This window comes from Zonotrichia leucophrys, chromosome 27 (genome assembly GCF_028769735.1).
Source record: "Zonotrichia leucophrys gambelii isolate GWCS_2022_RI chromosome 27, RI_Zleu_2.0, whole genome shotgun sequence".
NCBI classification, from domain to species: Eukaryota; Metazoa; Chordata; class Aves; order Passeriformes; family Passerellidae; genus Zonotrichia; species Zonotrichia leucophrys.
In genome coordinates this window covers 1,275,984-1,292,328 of record NC_088196.1, presented here as the reverse complement: position 1 = coordinate 1,292,328, position 16,345 = coordinate 1,275,984, and the positions used below count along the sequence as shown (strand labels likewise).

Below are 16,345 nucleotides of genomic sequence, written 5' to 3'. Positions count from 1 at the left end.
AACATCTTTTTGAGGAAAAATGTATCCATGCAGCCAATATCTTTGGGAAGGTTGTGCCTTTCAAGCTGATTCACCAAAGTTGTGCAAACCCTGTGGTCATTTTCTTCACTGTGGAGTGACAAAACCTACTCTGGTTTCTGTTGATTATTGTTATTTAATTAAAGAAACCTGCAGCATAGATATAATTATTTTTTGATTCCATGTACCTCTCAGTGTTCTGGAGTCACATCCTGTTATAATTCAGGATATTTCTGTGATACCTTAGCTTGTGGTTTGCCTGATGATAATTAATAATCAACAAGTTCATACCTGATTTATATTTTTATTTTTTGTGATTGGAAGGTCCCAGCCAAGAGTCCTTCTCTGAGGAGCTGGGAACTGGGTGAGCTGAGGGGATTGAGGTGGTTCCAGGGTGCTGTGAGTGCTCTGCTCTTTGTGTGGGGGCAGAAAACTCAACAATCTCCACACTGAGCCCTGCTCAGCCCCACTGCCAAAGCTGACACTGAATTGCTGCGTCACAACTTCTCCAGTTATTCCAAAATAGCTTTTTTTTTTTTTTTTTAGGAAGATGAGACATTATGCTTATTGTTTCCCCTACATGCACTAATGGTTCCTTGCTGTTAACTTATTGCTAGGCCTGTTTCATTCTAACATCTTAGTATTTTTGTTAGTTTACATGTGAAATGCATCACCCAGTCTGTGCTTGAGCTCATTTTATTTAATTGATTTTATTTTATTTTTTGTTTTACTAACCTCACTGTTTTTTCAGTTTAATATTGGCTGCATGCTAGTTTATATATATATATATACATATATAAAAAAAACCCAATCAAGTCTAGCCTGGATTTTGCTCTGATTGTGTTTTGGTTTCTAGTGGTGGGGCAGTCTTGCACTTACAACTTACTCAGTATTATAAAAGCCTGACACACAAACAAAATGACTAAACACATTGTAGATTTTCTTTACAAAAAAAAAATCTTAAGTGGTGCTGTCTAGGTGATGGATATGATTGTATAAATAGCTTGATTTTATGCTTTTTACTGTCAATTTTTATTGGTACACTTTCTTTTCTTCCACATTGCTTTTTAGTTTTATTCTTTTTTGATTTCCTTTAAACGTGATGCACAAAAGTTGCCCAGCACACCATCAGAAAGTGACCGTCCCCAATCCCCATCCCCCTGGAAAAATTCTAGCCAGCAATTTTTGACATTTGTCTTTCCCTTTATTGGGCATATATTGCCTTTTCAGTAGCATTTTTTTGCATGCATATATATGTAGAAAAATCTCTTGCTCATCACATGTTTAAATGTCAGTGGGAAGGGAAGAATATATTATTGGAATATTTTTGGTTTGTTTTCTCTGTTCTGTCTGTCAGGATAATATTGGACATCGCTTACTCCAGAAACATGGCTGGAAGCTGGGCCAGGGATTGGGAAAGTCACTGCAGGGTAAGTCCAGTCCCTTGTGTCTGAAACCTTCAACTCCAGCCTTGATCTTTAACAAAATTATTTCTGCTTTTTGTTCCTAGAATAGATTTTCTTTCCATTATTAATATATCCAAGCAATTGCAGTGTTGAGTTTCATATTTGGCAGCTGCTGCCTCCCTTGTTGGTACAGGTAGAGCTGTGTGTGTGCTGCATGTGTGAGAGTCAGCGTGGAGGGAGGAGAATTCACTTTCCACACTGACAGGGAGTGGTGCAGCTTCCAGCTGTGCTGCTCCTTTGGTGTTAAAAATTCAAGATTTGAGGGAGTTCCCATGATCTGTCAGTGCTCACTGGGGTCAGAAGCCATTAGAAGGCCAGGAAAGGCTCACTGAGGATGGAAAGTGGTGGCAGAGATTCTCTGGATGGGAGAGGCTCACTCCTGGTTTCCCCACAGGACTCTCACAGGTTGGATTTATTCCTGATCCCAGCAGTTTGTCAGGGATTAGCAAATCTCAGTGGGCTGGCCCAGCACACACCAGACCCTCCTGTTTGAGCCTGAATCCTTCCTGTGACACTGAGCCCCTTTCTGTAGGAACCTGTGGCAGTGTTTGAAGCTCAGGTGTGCCCTGAGCCCTCAGCAACTCACTCATGTTCCTGTGCCTGCAGTCTGAGCACCTGGGAGCTTGTAACCCCTGTTCCATGAGTGAGCCCCTGGAGATGGGGCTGTCTGTGCTCTGCAGGACTGCAGAGGTAACAAATCCCCCAAACTCTGGCAATGCCTGTTAATCCTAAAGCTCTCTGACCTCTCAGGCAGGGCTGCCTTGCAGGTTAATGCTTCTGGCTTCTCTAATGTGATTTATTGGAGTTCTCTGGTTGATGCATGGCACTGTCCAGTGCTCTCCTGTCCCTGCTGGGGCTGTAGCTGTCACCTGTGGCCTCTCTTTGGCACATGGGATGTGCATCACAGGGTGGAGCTCAGTGCTCTGTATTGCTCTGTGTGTCACCAGAGGGGAAACACAGGGACTTGAAAGAAGGAAAAGCCTTGTCCCAGCCCCAGGTGGAAAACACAGAGGCTTTAAAGGAGGAAAAGACTTGTCCCAGCCCCAGGTGGAAAACACAGAGGCTTTAAGGAAGGAAAAGCCTTGTCCCAGCCTGGGTGGAAAACACAGAGACTTTAAAGAAGGAAAAGCCTTGTCCCAGCCCCAGGTGGAAAACACAGAGGCTTGAAAGAAGGAAAAGCCTTGTCCCAGCCCTGGGTGGAAAACACAGAGACTTTAAAGAAGGAAAAGCCTTGTCCCAGCCCCAGGTGGAAAACACAGAGGCTTGAAAGAAGGAAAAGCCTTGTCCCAGCCCCAGGTGGAAAACACAGAGGCTTTAAAGGAGGAAAAGACTTGTCCCAGCCCCAGGTGGAAAACACAGAGGCTTTAAGGAAGGAAAAGCCTTGTCCCAGCCCCAGGTGGATCCCAAAGCACAGCCCAAGGGTGCTGCAGGCTCAGATGTGCTGGAGTGAGCTGGAGTTTGGGGCTGGGTCTGGGGTCAGGGCAGGGGGTGGTGCTGTCACCATGTCCCATGGGCCCAGCAGGAATTTGCACTTTGAGTCTTGGCCAGATTTAGATGTTCCCCCTGTGCCTCTCTGTGTGCTGGAGCTGTTCCAGATCTCTCACACATCATTGGAGCTCTGCTGGTTGGGAGCAAATCGTGGATGTGGGCTCTGAGGGCTTTCCTGTGCCTCCTGCCTGGTCACAGGAGTGACAATAACCCACCAGTTTAACCCAGTTCAGTGCTGGAGCCTTCCCAGTGCAGCCTTTGGAGCATGTGCAGCAGTTTCAGCCCTTTTGGGAGGAAGAAGTGCCCTGTGCACCTGCCAGCCAACTCCTCCAGAGGTCTGGGCAGGCAGGGGGTGTGCAAGGGAGAGGCTGCTGCTGCTGCTCCTGCTTCTGTCCTCGGAGTTCTCAGCAGCCAGAGCCTGTGGCATTGGTGATGATTGTGTTGGGAGTGTTTAATTCATTATCCAGTGACCTTTCTAATGAATCTTAGATTGGCCCAAAAATCCAAATACAAAATGTCAGGAAGGAAACATTTGCATCCAATTTTAATCTTATTCTAAGAGTTTGAAGAGACATTTGATGTGCAGTGAGAAGAGAGGAGCAGAACAGAAGTTCTTCCCATCTTCCACACTCCCTTGCTCAGGACAGACCAGGAGAGGTGTGTTCCTGTTCAACTCTTCCTGCTTGAGCTAAAATCTCACACAGCCTGTGGAGAGGAGGTGCAGCAGAAACAAAACCCCTTCAAGCAGCCTTGAGCTGTGGCTGTGCTTCTGACCCCCTGCAGAAGGTCCTCACATCAAACCCTCAGAAATTTAGAGTTGCATGTATGGAATTGATACTGCATTCAGCTACTTTTGAAAGGAAGTGGATGAGTTCAGTGTGCTGAGTTTTGTGATGTTGCTTTTAATTCTAGATTTTCATCTGAGTTGGGGCTCCCTCTTTAGTTCTATTGAATCCCAAGGTGATTCATCTGGCAAGCAGAAATGTTTCTTGTAGTTTTGTGGTGTTGTTCAGCAAGAAGCTCACACTGCAGGACTTCACCCTGTGATGGTTCCTTCATCCTGACCATCCACTGGGGGGTGGTGAGAGTGCTGAGTGCCTCTGGGTGATACCTGCAGCAGCCTAAAATCTACACTTGGTGGTAAAAACCTGCTGGTGAGGTGAACCATGGCTCATTCTCAGGAAAATTCCAGATTTGTACCCCCTGGGGCAGCTGCCTTGTGGTGTAACACTGAGAAAAGCTGAGCCCTTGGGTAGGGAACACAGAGCCCATGCCTGGGTGATGTGGCTGTCTCCAGCTGTGTGAAACATCTGCATCTCTCACTGAACATCTGCATCTCTCACTGAATGTGGGCTGTGTGCAGCACCAGGCAGGGACAGTGCTGTCACCTCTGACCGTGCCAGTCCTGCCTCAGAGATACTCCCGAGGAATTCAGCAGAGTCATCCTTCAGCTCATCTCTTTCCTTGATGTTTTGCATCATATTCCCTCACAAATAACTTGTGTTATATTTGGAAATGGTGCTTCAGCTTGCTAACAGCCAGTGAATATGAAAAAGCAGGAGAGGGGATTGCCATTTGACAGGGATCTTTATTAATTTGGAAAATATGGCTTAGGGAGCCACTTTTCCATAGAGATTTGGGATGGTTGTGCTCTGACAAGTGAGAAAATGGTGATTGCAGCCTGTTTTATTTTTGAGGGAATGCCTGGAGTTGATAATCCAGGATTTTGTGTCTCCTGGAGAAATGAAAGTGGCAAAAGATCAGTTAAAAAAAAGCATTGCCTGACCTTCGTGTGAAGTCCTGTGCTGAATGAGCCCAAGGATTGTGAATAAATTAGGAGTTACATAAGTCAGGAGGGGAATGAGAGGGCTGAGGGAAATCTGAATTCAGCCACACTCTAATGATTTCTCTTGGAATGAGTATTTCCCATGAAGTTAAAGCAGTATTATGGAAAGCCCGGAGACTGACGTGCAGAAGTGGGATCATTTGAATGGTACATTTGAAAATATTTTTATAAGCTCTTTGCCTTTTCCCTGTCAACTTTTTTGACAAGTCTTGTTTGAAAAAAATAATTGTGCTGAAAACTTAGGGATTTTATTTTTCCTTTTGGACTTGTGTGTTTAATATGAAGTAATAGTACTCTGCAAGACTGGAACCAGTAGTTTAATCTCATTTAATTAGACCAGGGGAAGGTGAGTAGGTTGTGCTGCTGTTTCCTGGGTCATAGCAGGGCCTGGGGAGGGTTTGGAGAGGGCAGGAGGAAGGTTTGATGTTTCCTGGCCATATGGAGAGGGCTCTGAGCAAGGATTGACCAGCTCTGGTCACAGGTCCAGCTCATCCTTAGCCAGTCTGGGTAACAACTGGATTCAACACAGATTTGCTTCTCTATTGTAAACATTCTTGCCTGATTGCAGCCTTGACCCTTTAAAAGCAGCCCCACCATCAGTATAGAAGCAGTTACAAATTCCCCTACACCACAAACTGTGTCCAGTATGATTAATTTGAAATGTTTAAGGCATTGATTTACTGTGTATTCCCACAGTATTCCCATGACCAAGATTCTCCTGATCTTTTGTGGTATCTGAGAGGTGAATCCCAATGTAATCTTTGCTATGGCCACAGGAATCACAGGATTGGTCATGGCAGAGCTGCTCCCCAGTCACAGCTCAGGTAATGTGGGGGCTCAGTGCAGCTCTGGGATTCCTCAGGCAGCTCAGTCAGTGCTTGGTTATTGTCTAAAACTGCTCAGAGTGAAACCAAAAGGAGTCTCAAGGTGGGTGGCTGCTGGTCTGTGCTGGGGTTTGGGTCATCTCCAGTCCTCAGGAAACAGAAGCTGCAGGTGGTTCTGTTTAGGGCAGGGATGTCCCTTTTGGGGCAGGAACTTTCCCTGTAGCCTTTGGTCCTGAAGAAATACCTTCTGTCCCCTGCTTCCTCTGCCTGTTTAGCAATAACTTCCTTCATGTTTGCTTGTGTTCTTAGCCAAGTTTTGGCATCATTTCAGTGGAACTGTTCTGGAAGAGCTGCTCCCATCTCCCTGGGGAGCAGCTCTGCTGATGTAACTGTGAGGAGAGGGCAGGGCTGTGCCTGTGTCTCTCTTGGCAGTGCCATGCAGGGCTGGGAGCCCTTCCTGCATCCTGGTTCCCTTCCACTCAGGCTGAAACAATTACCCTGCACAGAGTGGCAGGGCAGTGCTGTTCCTGCCCCACACTGATTGTATAAATCATCTGGTGATACAGGCAGCAGCACTTAATAGAAAGTTCTTATTCTTTCAGCTAGGTAGCAAAGTCAGGTATAGCAAATTTGTTAGCAAATTCTGAAATCCAGTTCTTCCATCAAGCTGTATTTTTGTTGCATGGTTTTCAATTAAAAGAAAAAGCACAAGTGGATTTGTGCTCTGACTTGCAAATTCTGTGAGGATAAATATAGTCAGCATCACTGTGGTGCAGTTCTTTGGCACATTCCTCCCCAAATCTGTTCAGAAAAGGGAAAACATTCCTTTTAGTCCAAGGGCTGAGCAGGGTGGAAGAGCAGAAGTGTCTGACAAGTGCTGGAAGCTGCTCAGGGCTGCAGGTGAGGCTCAGGCAGGAAATGTCCTCTCCTGGCAGCCCCTGGGGGTGAGATGGAGCCAGATCTGAGTCCCCATTCCAGGGCACTGCCAGGTGGCTGCAGGCACTGCCTTTGCTGGATGTTCTCAGGCTGTGGGGAGCAATAAACAGAGCTCTGACCACTCCAGCAACTGAGATCAGTCACAAATGTGATCTCTTGGCAGCTGCAGCTTGGAGAAATGAGCTCAGGGTTTGAATTCCAAGGTTTTGAATGCTGGTGCTGTCACCTGCTCGCCAAATGGCCTCAGCTCAGATATTCATGTGCTTTCCATTTGTTGGCTGCTCTGATCTCGTGGGGCAGACGGTGCAGGGCTGTCAGCCTGTGAACATGGAACAATGAGCATCTGAGGGGCTGAGGAGTGTCACATTTCTTTCTGGGTTTTGGAGCTTTGTAATAAATACAGGAAAACACAGGAGAGGCAGATAGAAATGCTTAACAGTGCCTTTACTCATTAGGTATGGGTTGGTTTGGCAGTCTTGCCCAAGAAATAGCTGTGATCACTCTCTTATCTTCTTGTATCTTCACATGTCCTCACAGGAACCTCAGTCCTGGCATGGAGGAGCATTTCCATGCTTGTGTTTGCAACACAAATCACAGCAGTGGTTTTGAGTGATGTTCATGTGAGCTTAGCTTGAGAAACCTGGCCTGCTGTGGTTGCTGTCATCACCCCCATCTTCACTGCTGTGTTAAACCCAGCAGACCACAGACCAAGGAGGAAGTTTGCTCAGTGCCTCAGTGTCCTTTGGGGGAAGCAGTTGCCCCCTTGTTTGCTTTTGGAGGTGTGAGATCCTTCCCTTGATTACGGGTGGTGAGTTTGTGTTGCTTGAGTGGGAGTGGCCAGTGAGATGTGCAGTCATTGTGCTTTCAGTGTTTGTTGTGACAGACTGCCCTGGCCTGGCTGGGCACGAGGCCCTCTGGCCCTTTGTGCTGGTGCAATGGAAGAGCAGATTTATTAAACTGGGAGAGGCAGTGGCCCTGCACAGCCTGCCTCACTCCTCAGTGCAGCCCTGGATCACAGCAGCCCCTTCAGCCCTGTCCACTTAGCAAGATGAACACAGACAGCAGCTCTTACCTTGAATTCCTGTCCTCAGTCAACCAGGAATTGTGGTTTTGCTCCAACACCTTCTTTGTTGCTCATTAATCCATTGCCCAGCATTTGGGGTAGGGATGTTTTTGACCCAGACTCCACCACATTCCTTCCCCTGCAAAAGGAGCTCTGGTGCCTCAGTGCCAAACCTCAGCTTGGCTTTCTGCAAGTGGCATCCTTGGTTTGTGTTCTGCAAAGTTTTGAGCTCCCACTGGAAGTTTTCCATGTGATTGGGATGTTTACAACTTGTCTTTCTCTTGTCATTTCTCCCCTGCTTAGTAAGGATTAAATTGACAGGGCAGTTTCTGTGTTCTTGGAAAAAACTCTCTCCCCTCTGGAACTTTGTTTGCTACCAAGGATGAGGGACCTTTGTTTGAATCTCTTGATTGTTTTGACCCCTTCCAGAAATCTGACATAAACAGGATGAGCTCACAAATCTAATTCCCCAAGGGGACTGGGATTAAAGCTTGCCCTTGTTTGTTCATTTGCTTCTTGCAGCAGTTGGAATGAGTTTGATAATGTGGTGTCACTTTTAGCCAGTGAGGAGCACCCCAGGCTTCCATATCAGTGAAAATGGGTGGATTTTCTCCTCTGTCCCCTTACTGAATGAGGAGTCTGAATTTTCAACAGGACAGCTCTTGGTTTCTCAAAGACTTTAGGGAGCCCAGTGCTGCCAAGGCCACCATGAACCCCTGTCCCCAGGTGCCACATCTACACAGCTTTTAAATCCCTCCAGGATGGGGACTCCTGGGTTCTGCCTAGGCTGGACAGCCCCTCCCATGAAGCAATTTCCTCAATATCCAACCTGAACCTTCCCTGGCACAATTTGAGGCTGTTCCCTCTTGTCCTGTCCCTTGTTCCTGGAAGCAGAGCCAGCCCCCCATGCTGTAACAGTCCTGGAGTGTTGAGTGTTGCAAAATTCTCATCTTTAAAAATGCAACTCATTCATGAGCACAGGGACTCCTCCCTGTCTCCCTGTTCCCAGCCAGTGCAGCTGAAGGTGAGCCCTGGCCCTGTGGCTCCATTCCAGGTGTTGTTGCTGTTCCCTTGCAGGGCCTGCAGTGGGGTTGGTGCTGAGTGAGCAGAGCAGCCCTTGCCCACCCTGTGCTGTGCCCACGACCCTGCCCTCACTCAGCTGAGTGAGTCCCTTTGCAGGAGCAGCTGAAAGCCCTGGAAGGTTGTGTCTCACTGGGGGCTTCAGTTAAAGATAAATAAGGAGAAATCTTCCATGTCCAACAAGATCAGGTGCTGTTGTCTGTGTCCTCTGGAGATGCTGAGTTTATGAGATTCTCCTTCAGTGACAAGTGTGATATCAATCACTCCTCTAGGATTTGTTTGTACCTGGGGGGAATTTCTATGAGGATGTCAACAAAACAAACAGGATTACAGTTCTTGTCTTACATCTGTGCTGCATAAGGGACACGGTGGAGGAGATTTGATTGAATTATGTTCACATAGAATTCTTGGGGTACTTTTTTTCCATTTTGTTATATCTGAATGGCCCTTTAATGGAGAAATTTATCTGTTGGGAATAGGACAAGAAGTAGATGTTGTAAATTAAATAAAGGATCAATTTACATTGGATATAGGGAGGAAACTCTTCCCTGTGACTGTGGTGGTGCCCAGAGGAGCTGGGGCTGCCCCTGGATCCCTGGCAGTGCCCAAGGCCAGGCTGGACACTGGGACGCCCTGGGATAGTGGAAGGTGCCCCTGTTCCATGGAGGAACTGGTTTTCAAGTTCCCTCCCAGCCCAGACCATTCTGGGATTGTGTTGCCATGATGCTGTTTGTGGAGGGAGGAGTTCCTCTGAATCTGCAAATCTGATGAAAACTGTTTTCTGCTTTGGCTTGTTCCAACCAGGATCAAACATGGGCTGGTGTTGGCAATGCTGGCATTGCCAGGCAGGCTCAGATGGCAGCTCCAGCTGGGATGTTCCCATTCCAGAGGGCAGAGCAGCATCCTTGCCACATCCAGAGGCAGAGCATGGCCCTGAACCCACAGCCCTCCACATGCAGCATGACCTGTGTCTGATACCAAAGCCTTAGGATGAATTTTCCTAGGATTTATTCATTTACAGCACCAGGGAGGAAGTATTTGCTCATATCCAGCAGCTTTATGCAGTTAAACAGAAGGGAATGTGGAGAATCCTGCCTGGCCACGTGCTCCCTGCCATGCAGGGCTCTGGGAAGGGATGGCTCTCAGGGTTTGTTTGGGTCTGAGCAGTTTTTCACAAGCTGGGAGAAAGGTTTCCCCATTTCTTGGGGAGAGGAAAGCAAAACAGGTACAGCAGGTCACTTTGGGCATCTCATTTCATTTCTGAGTGCAGGGAATCATTACTAACCTAATTTCCTTTGAGATTGGGTTTTCTAAGGTGTGACTCTTGTGTGAGCTGTTTATTTTTTCCATCCTGCTGGAGGTTCCTGCTTTGTCCTCTCCATGAGGTTTTCCCTGTGTGTGGAAGTGTTTTATGCAATAACCCTCTCTGCTTTGGGGTCTGCAGTGCCCGGTCTGTGAAGGAGTTTGTGACCTGCCTCAAAAAGAAAATAAATGTCCCAAGGTGCAGGGGGCTGGGCCAGGGACACAGCAGGATTTGCCCTGGGATGTGGCACTGCCTGCAGCCCTGCTGTGTGGCAGGAAGTTTAGGAATTCTGGGCCTTGGAAGCTCACCTTCCTTTCAAAGGCTGCTGGGACAGGAAGGGCTCAGCAGGGACCCCAAACCTGGGAGGCTCCCAAGCTCCAAGCCACGTTCACCTGCTGGGAAAGATCCTGTTGGCATGGCCAGCAGTAGCACAAACATTCCTTGAGGAAGTTCCTTCAAAGGAGAAGCCATGAGCTGAGCTTGGAGAGCCCCATTTCCCCCTGTGGCTGCTCCCCATGTCCCACCTGCAGCCAGGGACGAGGGGTGGCCCTGAGCCTGTCCCTGTCCCTTCACCATCGTGTGGACGTGGAGTGAGGCCACCCCAGTGCCCAGCAGCAGCTCCTGCTGCTCCAGGGCATCCATGTGGGGTTGGCACTGCTGCCACAGCTGTGCTGCATGCCTGGATGTGCCACTTGTCACCTGGATGTCACCCATGAGGTTCCCTTCAGAATGAAATGATGGTTCAGTTTAAAACAGAGGCATCGCTTTCTGCATGGAATATTCTCCTCTTCCCTGCAAGCACAGTTCCTTTTGGCCCAGAATATTTGTTATTCCTTAAGATCCTGATTTGTTTCCTTTTTAAATTGCCTGCTTCCATGTGCCTCAGATCCTCCTTGGAGCAGGGCCATCCCAGGAGCTCTCCCAGCACCCAGCAGGAGTCAGAGCTGCTCCAGTGGCTCCTGGTTCTGCAGGGCAGAGCACGGTCATGGGGTGGAGGGGTGAGCAAGAAGCCTCCTGTTATTATTATTTTTTAACCCATCCTCCCTGCCCAATGGCCTGTTTTCTGCCCCTAATGGTTTCTGCCTAACAAATGGTGTTTCTTTTTTACAGCGTTATGATCCTGGACTTGTTGTGGTGATGGTAAACTTAGCAGTGGTAATTTTTTATTTTCAGACTGAATTACTCCTTTGTCATCAGTGCACCAATGTTAGGCTTACTTTCTCTGTTGTAGCCATCATCCTTCTGCTTGGTCTTTCATTTTCCTTTTCCTTTCCTTTCTTTATGCACACTTGTCTGATCCTTGTTCATTAAAGGGTATTGCTAAGAAGGGATGTTTCTGTTTGTGTTAGAACTGCCAAAATCAGTTTAAACATAAATTTTTAATACTGTCCAAACTTGATTTTTTTTTCCCCCAACACGATGGGCACTAGCACTTGCTACTGCAATTTCCAAATAGATTTTGAATTAAAAAAAAAAAATCCAAAAAACTTTGACTGCCTTAGAAGGCAAAAGTACTGATGCATTGTTTGTGTACAGGGGTTTACCAGGCCAATGAGGCTGCATGGAAAGATCTCAATTGCTGGAGAAACAAAACAAAAACGAACCAAAAATACCCAAAACCAAACCAAACCAAAAAAGAAAAAAGCTTGAAAAAAATTTGAACAATAAATTGTTGGCACTTGGTGCCAGCCATTCCATTTGGGTTCACCACTTACCAGTAAATCCCTGGCTGAGACGTTATGAAAGTGATATTGCACCTAGGAAGTCATTTTTATAACCTGTCTTTAATTTGGTCCTTTTGCTAAAAATTGCAGTCACTGCTTACTGTATTATACCATTGGGCATAAGAGAAACCTTGTCAAAGATGAGCCTTAAATATCCAAAGGAAAGCTCAGTCCAAACCATTTCAGATCAATGTGATCACCAATTTTGGACCTGATGGATACCTGCCTATCAAATTCTTGGGCATATCAACAAAATCATGAAGCAATTAATTAAATGGATTTATTTCTGAATAAAACCACATGTCTGTACTTTAAGATTCAAAAGCCCCTCCAGGGCTGTGATTTTGGCAGGAATTATGACTGATGCTGGCAAAGAGTTCCCATCTATTCAGGTTTTCTGAGGCAGTTTTAAAGACTTTACCCTTTGCACATGTGGAATATTTTGGCATGACTCCAACATGTCAATCTTTTAGCCCAAAGGTATAATACCTGTGTATGTGTGTATAACAAAAGAGTTGTTTACACCAAACAAGAGCAATAATAAGGGAAGTAAACATTCTGTTTTTTCACTCAAGGTTTGCACTGGAGAAGGTAAGTACTTTGTCAGTGGGTTACATCACAACCACCAGTGCCAGTTGTGATGTAAAAAATCAAAATAATAATAATTTTTAAAAACCAAAAAAAGCTGTGGTAGTAAAGTGCTTGTCTGCCCCATTTTGCTTTGTTTGGCTGGTTATGAGTGGATTAAAGATATGTTTTTTTAAAAACAATAAATCTCCAGCATAGTTTGATTAGTTCAAAGTCAATTTTCTTCGCAACCAGTCCTTTTCACAGCTTACAGGTGACACAGCAGGGCCAGAGCAGTGCTCCAGGGCTGGGGGAGCAGGGACCCACCCCTGGCCAGGCTGGCTGCTTGGGATGGGGGAGCTTTGGCTTCTCCTCAGCATTCCTTGCTCCTGGGGAGGGCAAAAGCTGGTGGGAGAGAGGCTTCCACATCTCTCAAGGGAGATTCTGATCGATTATTCATGAGCTGCAGCAGTGAAATGTGATTAGCAGCTCCTTCACTCTTATGGCAAGATGAGGAGCCTGATGTGGAAGCCTTAAGGAGAAGGCTCAAGTGTTGTTATCAGCCCTGCCCTAGGGCTGGTCATGGGGGAACATTAACCATGAGAAGCTTTTACATGAGCAGTTAATGTTCACAAAAATGCATTTATCACCCTGGGTGCCGTGGGAGCTGGCTCAGGGTTGGCTGTAAGCTGTGAGAATGGCTCGTGTTTGGTTCACTGTAGCTTTCTGGTCTCTGCACTCCAAGGCAAGATCTCTAACCACCCAAACCCAATGTGTACAGTGAGCTGTGGTGCTGGGCTGCTGCTGAGCCCTCTCTGTGTGTTCCTCTTCCAGGGAGGACAGATCCCATCCCTATCGTTGTCAAGTATGATGTCATGGGCATGGGCCGGATGGAGATGGAGGTGAGCTCCCCTCAGCCCTGCAGGCTCCTGGGGATGGGGATGGTGCTCACAGGGCTCTGAGGGTGAGGGGGGAGAGGAGGATCTGACTCCATGTTTCAGAAGGCTTGATTTATTATTTTATGATGTATATATTACATTAAAACTATACTAAAAGAATAGAAGAAAAGGTTTCATCCAAAGGCTAACTAAGCTAAGAATAGAATAGGAAAGAATGATAACAAAAGCTTCTGTCTCAGACAGAGAGTCTGAGCCAGCTGACTGTGATTGGCCATTAATTAGAAACAACCACATGAGACCAATCCCAGATGCACCTGTTGCATTGCACAGCAGCAGATAACCATTGCTTACATTTGTCCCTGAGGCCTCTCAGCTTCTCAGGAGGAAAAGAAAACCTAAGGAAAGGATTTTACATGAGAAGATGTCTGTGACATGAGGGAAAGGCATTTACAGTGAGAGTTTGTGCAAAGAACAACTTGCTCTTGAATCAGTGCAATAAGAAAACACTTGTCTGCAAAATACACCCTTGTCTGCAAAATGCATCCTCTGTTTATCCCTTTGAGCCTCTGTTCTGGGCTCTGGATGCTCCCCAAAATCCCTGGGCTCAGAGATTTCCCCTCCCCAGAGCTATCATGGGCCTGCCAGAGCTGTCTACATTAGGGGGATGTAAAACCCCTGTTTTACACTAGGGCTGACAAAGCAGGGAAAGCAGAGTACAACTTGCATAGATTCTGTTTCACACAGAATCACAGAAATTCTAGGTTGGAAGAGACCTTTAAGATCATCGAGTCCAACCCATGTTCTAACACCTCAACTAGATCATGGCACCAAGTGCCACATCCAGTCTTTTTTTAAACTCTTCGAGGGATGGTGACTCTACCACCTCCCTGGGTAGATGATTCCAGTATTTGACCACTCTGGGGTTGTTCAGTTGTGTTTTCTGGTAGATTTGATAGTGCTGTGTATTTATGGACCAAATTTCATCTCTTTATTTTGTTTCCAACAGCTGGACTACGCCGAGGATGCCACGGAGCGGAGGCGAGTGCTGGAGGTGGAGAAGGAGGACACTGAGGAGCTGAGGCAGAAGTACAAGGTACAGAGAGAGGCATCAACATCAGAGTCCTGGGCTGCTTGGGAAAAGATCTCTTCTGGTGGGGCTGAGTTCTCCTCATCCTGCTGCAGTGATGGTGGTAGGAATTCACTGCTGTGGGTTTGGTCACTGTGGAGGTGATTTATATTTTAACACATTGGTTTTTCACTTCCTGGCATCAACTTTCCTGTTTGTTTGGCTGCTGAGGAGCCCCAGGATGGCAGCAGGGCTTTCTCCACGTGCTTTGCTCCTGTTCTGGAAGGAGCAGTCCTGGGGTGAGCAGGACATTTCCTTCCCCACAGATGTTTCCAGTGAGCCTGCCATGTCAGGACAAAGCCTGCAGGTGGTGGAGGGGCAGTTACCAGCTGGAGGAGGAGCTCTTGTGTTGTACTGAGTGAGGAGCGAGCAGTTCATTGTGATGTTATTGCATAAATCCTGCTTGCTTTGGAAGGCAGGACATGGCTCCAGCATGGAGAAATCGATGGGCTGGAGCTCTTTGCAAGAATTGTTCAGGCAGCATTAAAAAAAAAGATAAATTCTGTATTTCTATGTGATTTACAAAACCTGTGGGGTTATTTTGTAAGCCAGGGGCTGATAAAAATGAGCTGTGGTGTTGGGATGGAGCGTGACATGCAGGAGCATTTTTGGATTAGCTGTAACCAGGTTCTCTGTGGAGACATGGGCTCTGCTCAGCCTTTAATCCACTCTTCTGCTTCCCTGCCCTGCAGTCCAGCAGCTCTGAGGAAAGCCTGCTTGTTCAATTGTCCAGAGATTTGGGGAGTACCAGGGTTGAGGAAGAGCCCAAGACATCCAAATGAAGTGTCAGTCTTGCATAAATTTTAATTATTTGAGAAATAATGGGAAAGTACTTTCAATGCCATTAAAATTAAACATAACCTCGGCAAATCTAAAATTCCATTTCCCCAGTTGAACAGTTAATTCTTCAGGCAGTTTGTTCAGCTATGAAAATTTACAGCCTCCCCTCCTCTTTATTTTTTTTTTTCTTGAGACCTTGACTTGCTTTGTGAGTGAACTGCAGGTGTTGGGTACCCAGGGGGGCTGTGGATCCCCATCCCTGGGAAGGTTGGATGGAACCTGGTCTAGTGGGAGGGACTGGGTGAGCTTTAAGGTCCCTCCCAACCAAAACCAATTTGTGATCCTGGAGTTCTTGAGGTTTGCAATTATCTTTCCCAACACAGCCCAACCTCTGTTCCCTCATCCAGCACAGGTTTTTTCAGGAGCTCTGGAGCAGTAGCAGTCTCTCCCACCTCCAGTGGGTTTTTATAAGCTCAGTTCATCCTTATCCCCTTGCATTTTGGTATTAATCTGTGAAAAATCTCTACAGCCATTACTTTTTGCTGCTCCACAGGAGTCCATTATGCAAGTGCTGATGGCAGTGCATCCTGATCAGCCATTCAGGGAGCCTCAGATAACTCTGCAGCCAAGAAAAGTGCTTTAATTCCCTTCTTTTGTAGAAATTCTGATCACTCAAATGGCTGGGTTTCATTGTTTAGCCACAGGATGCTTGCTCAAAAAACCCACACATGGCACAGGAAGCTTGTCTGGGATTCAGAGGAACTTTGAACGTCCGTGTTCTGTGCAGCTCACGCTGCTCTGTTTTCCTTTCTTGTCTTCCTGGGGACCTGCCTCAGGCTCAAAACTCCACATTTGTTGATGTTTTTCTTTTTTTTTCCCTTGTCAAGGGCATCTGGTAATAGATGGAAGCAGGAAGTTGCTTCCTTTTTTTATGTAGAAGGGAACAGTGCTTGAAATTGAAAACAATCCCAAACATGAGCACTAACATTTTTTATATTTTTTTTTCCTCTCCTTGGGTGTTGAATTTTTTTAATATAAATTTTATATCATATAAAACACACTCAGTAATGTTATTTTAATGCCATTTTGATGTGGTAACTAGGAGATAAACCACATTGCCTTGAACAAGATCTGAAATTCAAAGGAAAAACCTTTCAAAGTTTTCTGCCTTAAATGCTTACTGCCTCCTCTTGCTGAGGAAGGAAGCTTCCCATAGGAGATTGTA

The 16,345-nt window shown here is 46.4% G+C and overlaps 1 protein-coding gene across 3 annotated transcripts in view; it reads left to right on the top strand.

Moving 5' to 3' along the window:
* The window catches only part of GPATCH8 (G-patch domain containing 8), a 55,631-nt gene that overhangs the window by 21,839 nt on the left and 17,447 nt on the right, over positions 1–16,345 (top strand). For all 3 annotated transcript variants that reach the window (XM_064733903.1, XM_064733902.1, XM_064733904.1), the window contains 3 exons: positions 1,376–1,448; positions 13,150–13,217; positions 14,221–14,307. In XM_064733903.1, the coding sequence (XP_064589973.1) occupies positions 1,376–1,448; positions 13,150–13,217; positions 14,221–14,307 (228 nt within the window). The remainder of the gene's footprint in view (positions 1–1,375; positions 1,449–13,149; positions 13,218–14,220; positions 14,308–16,345) is intronic.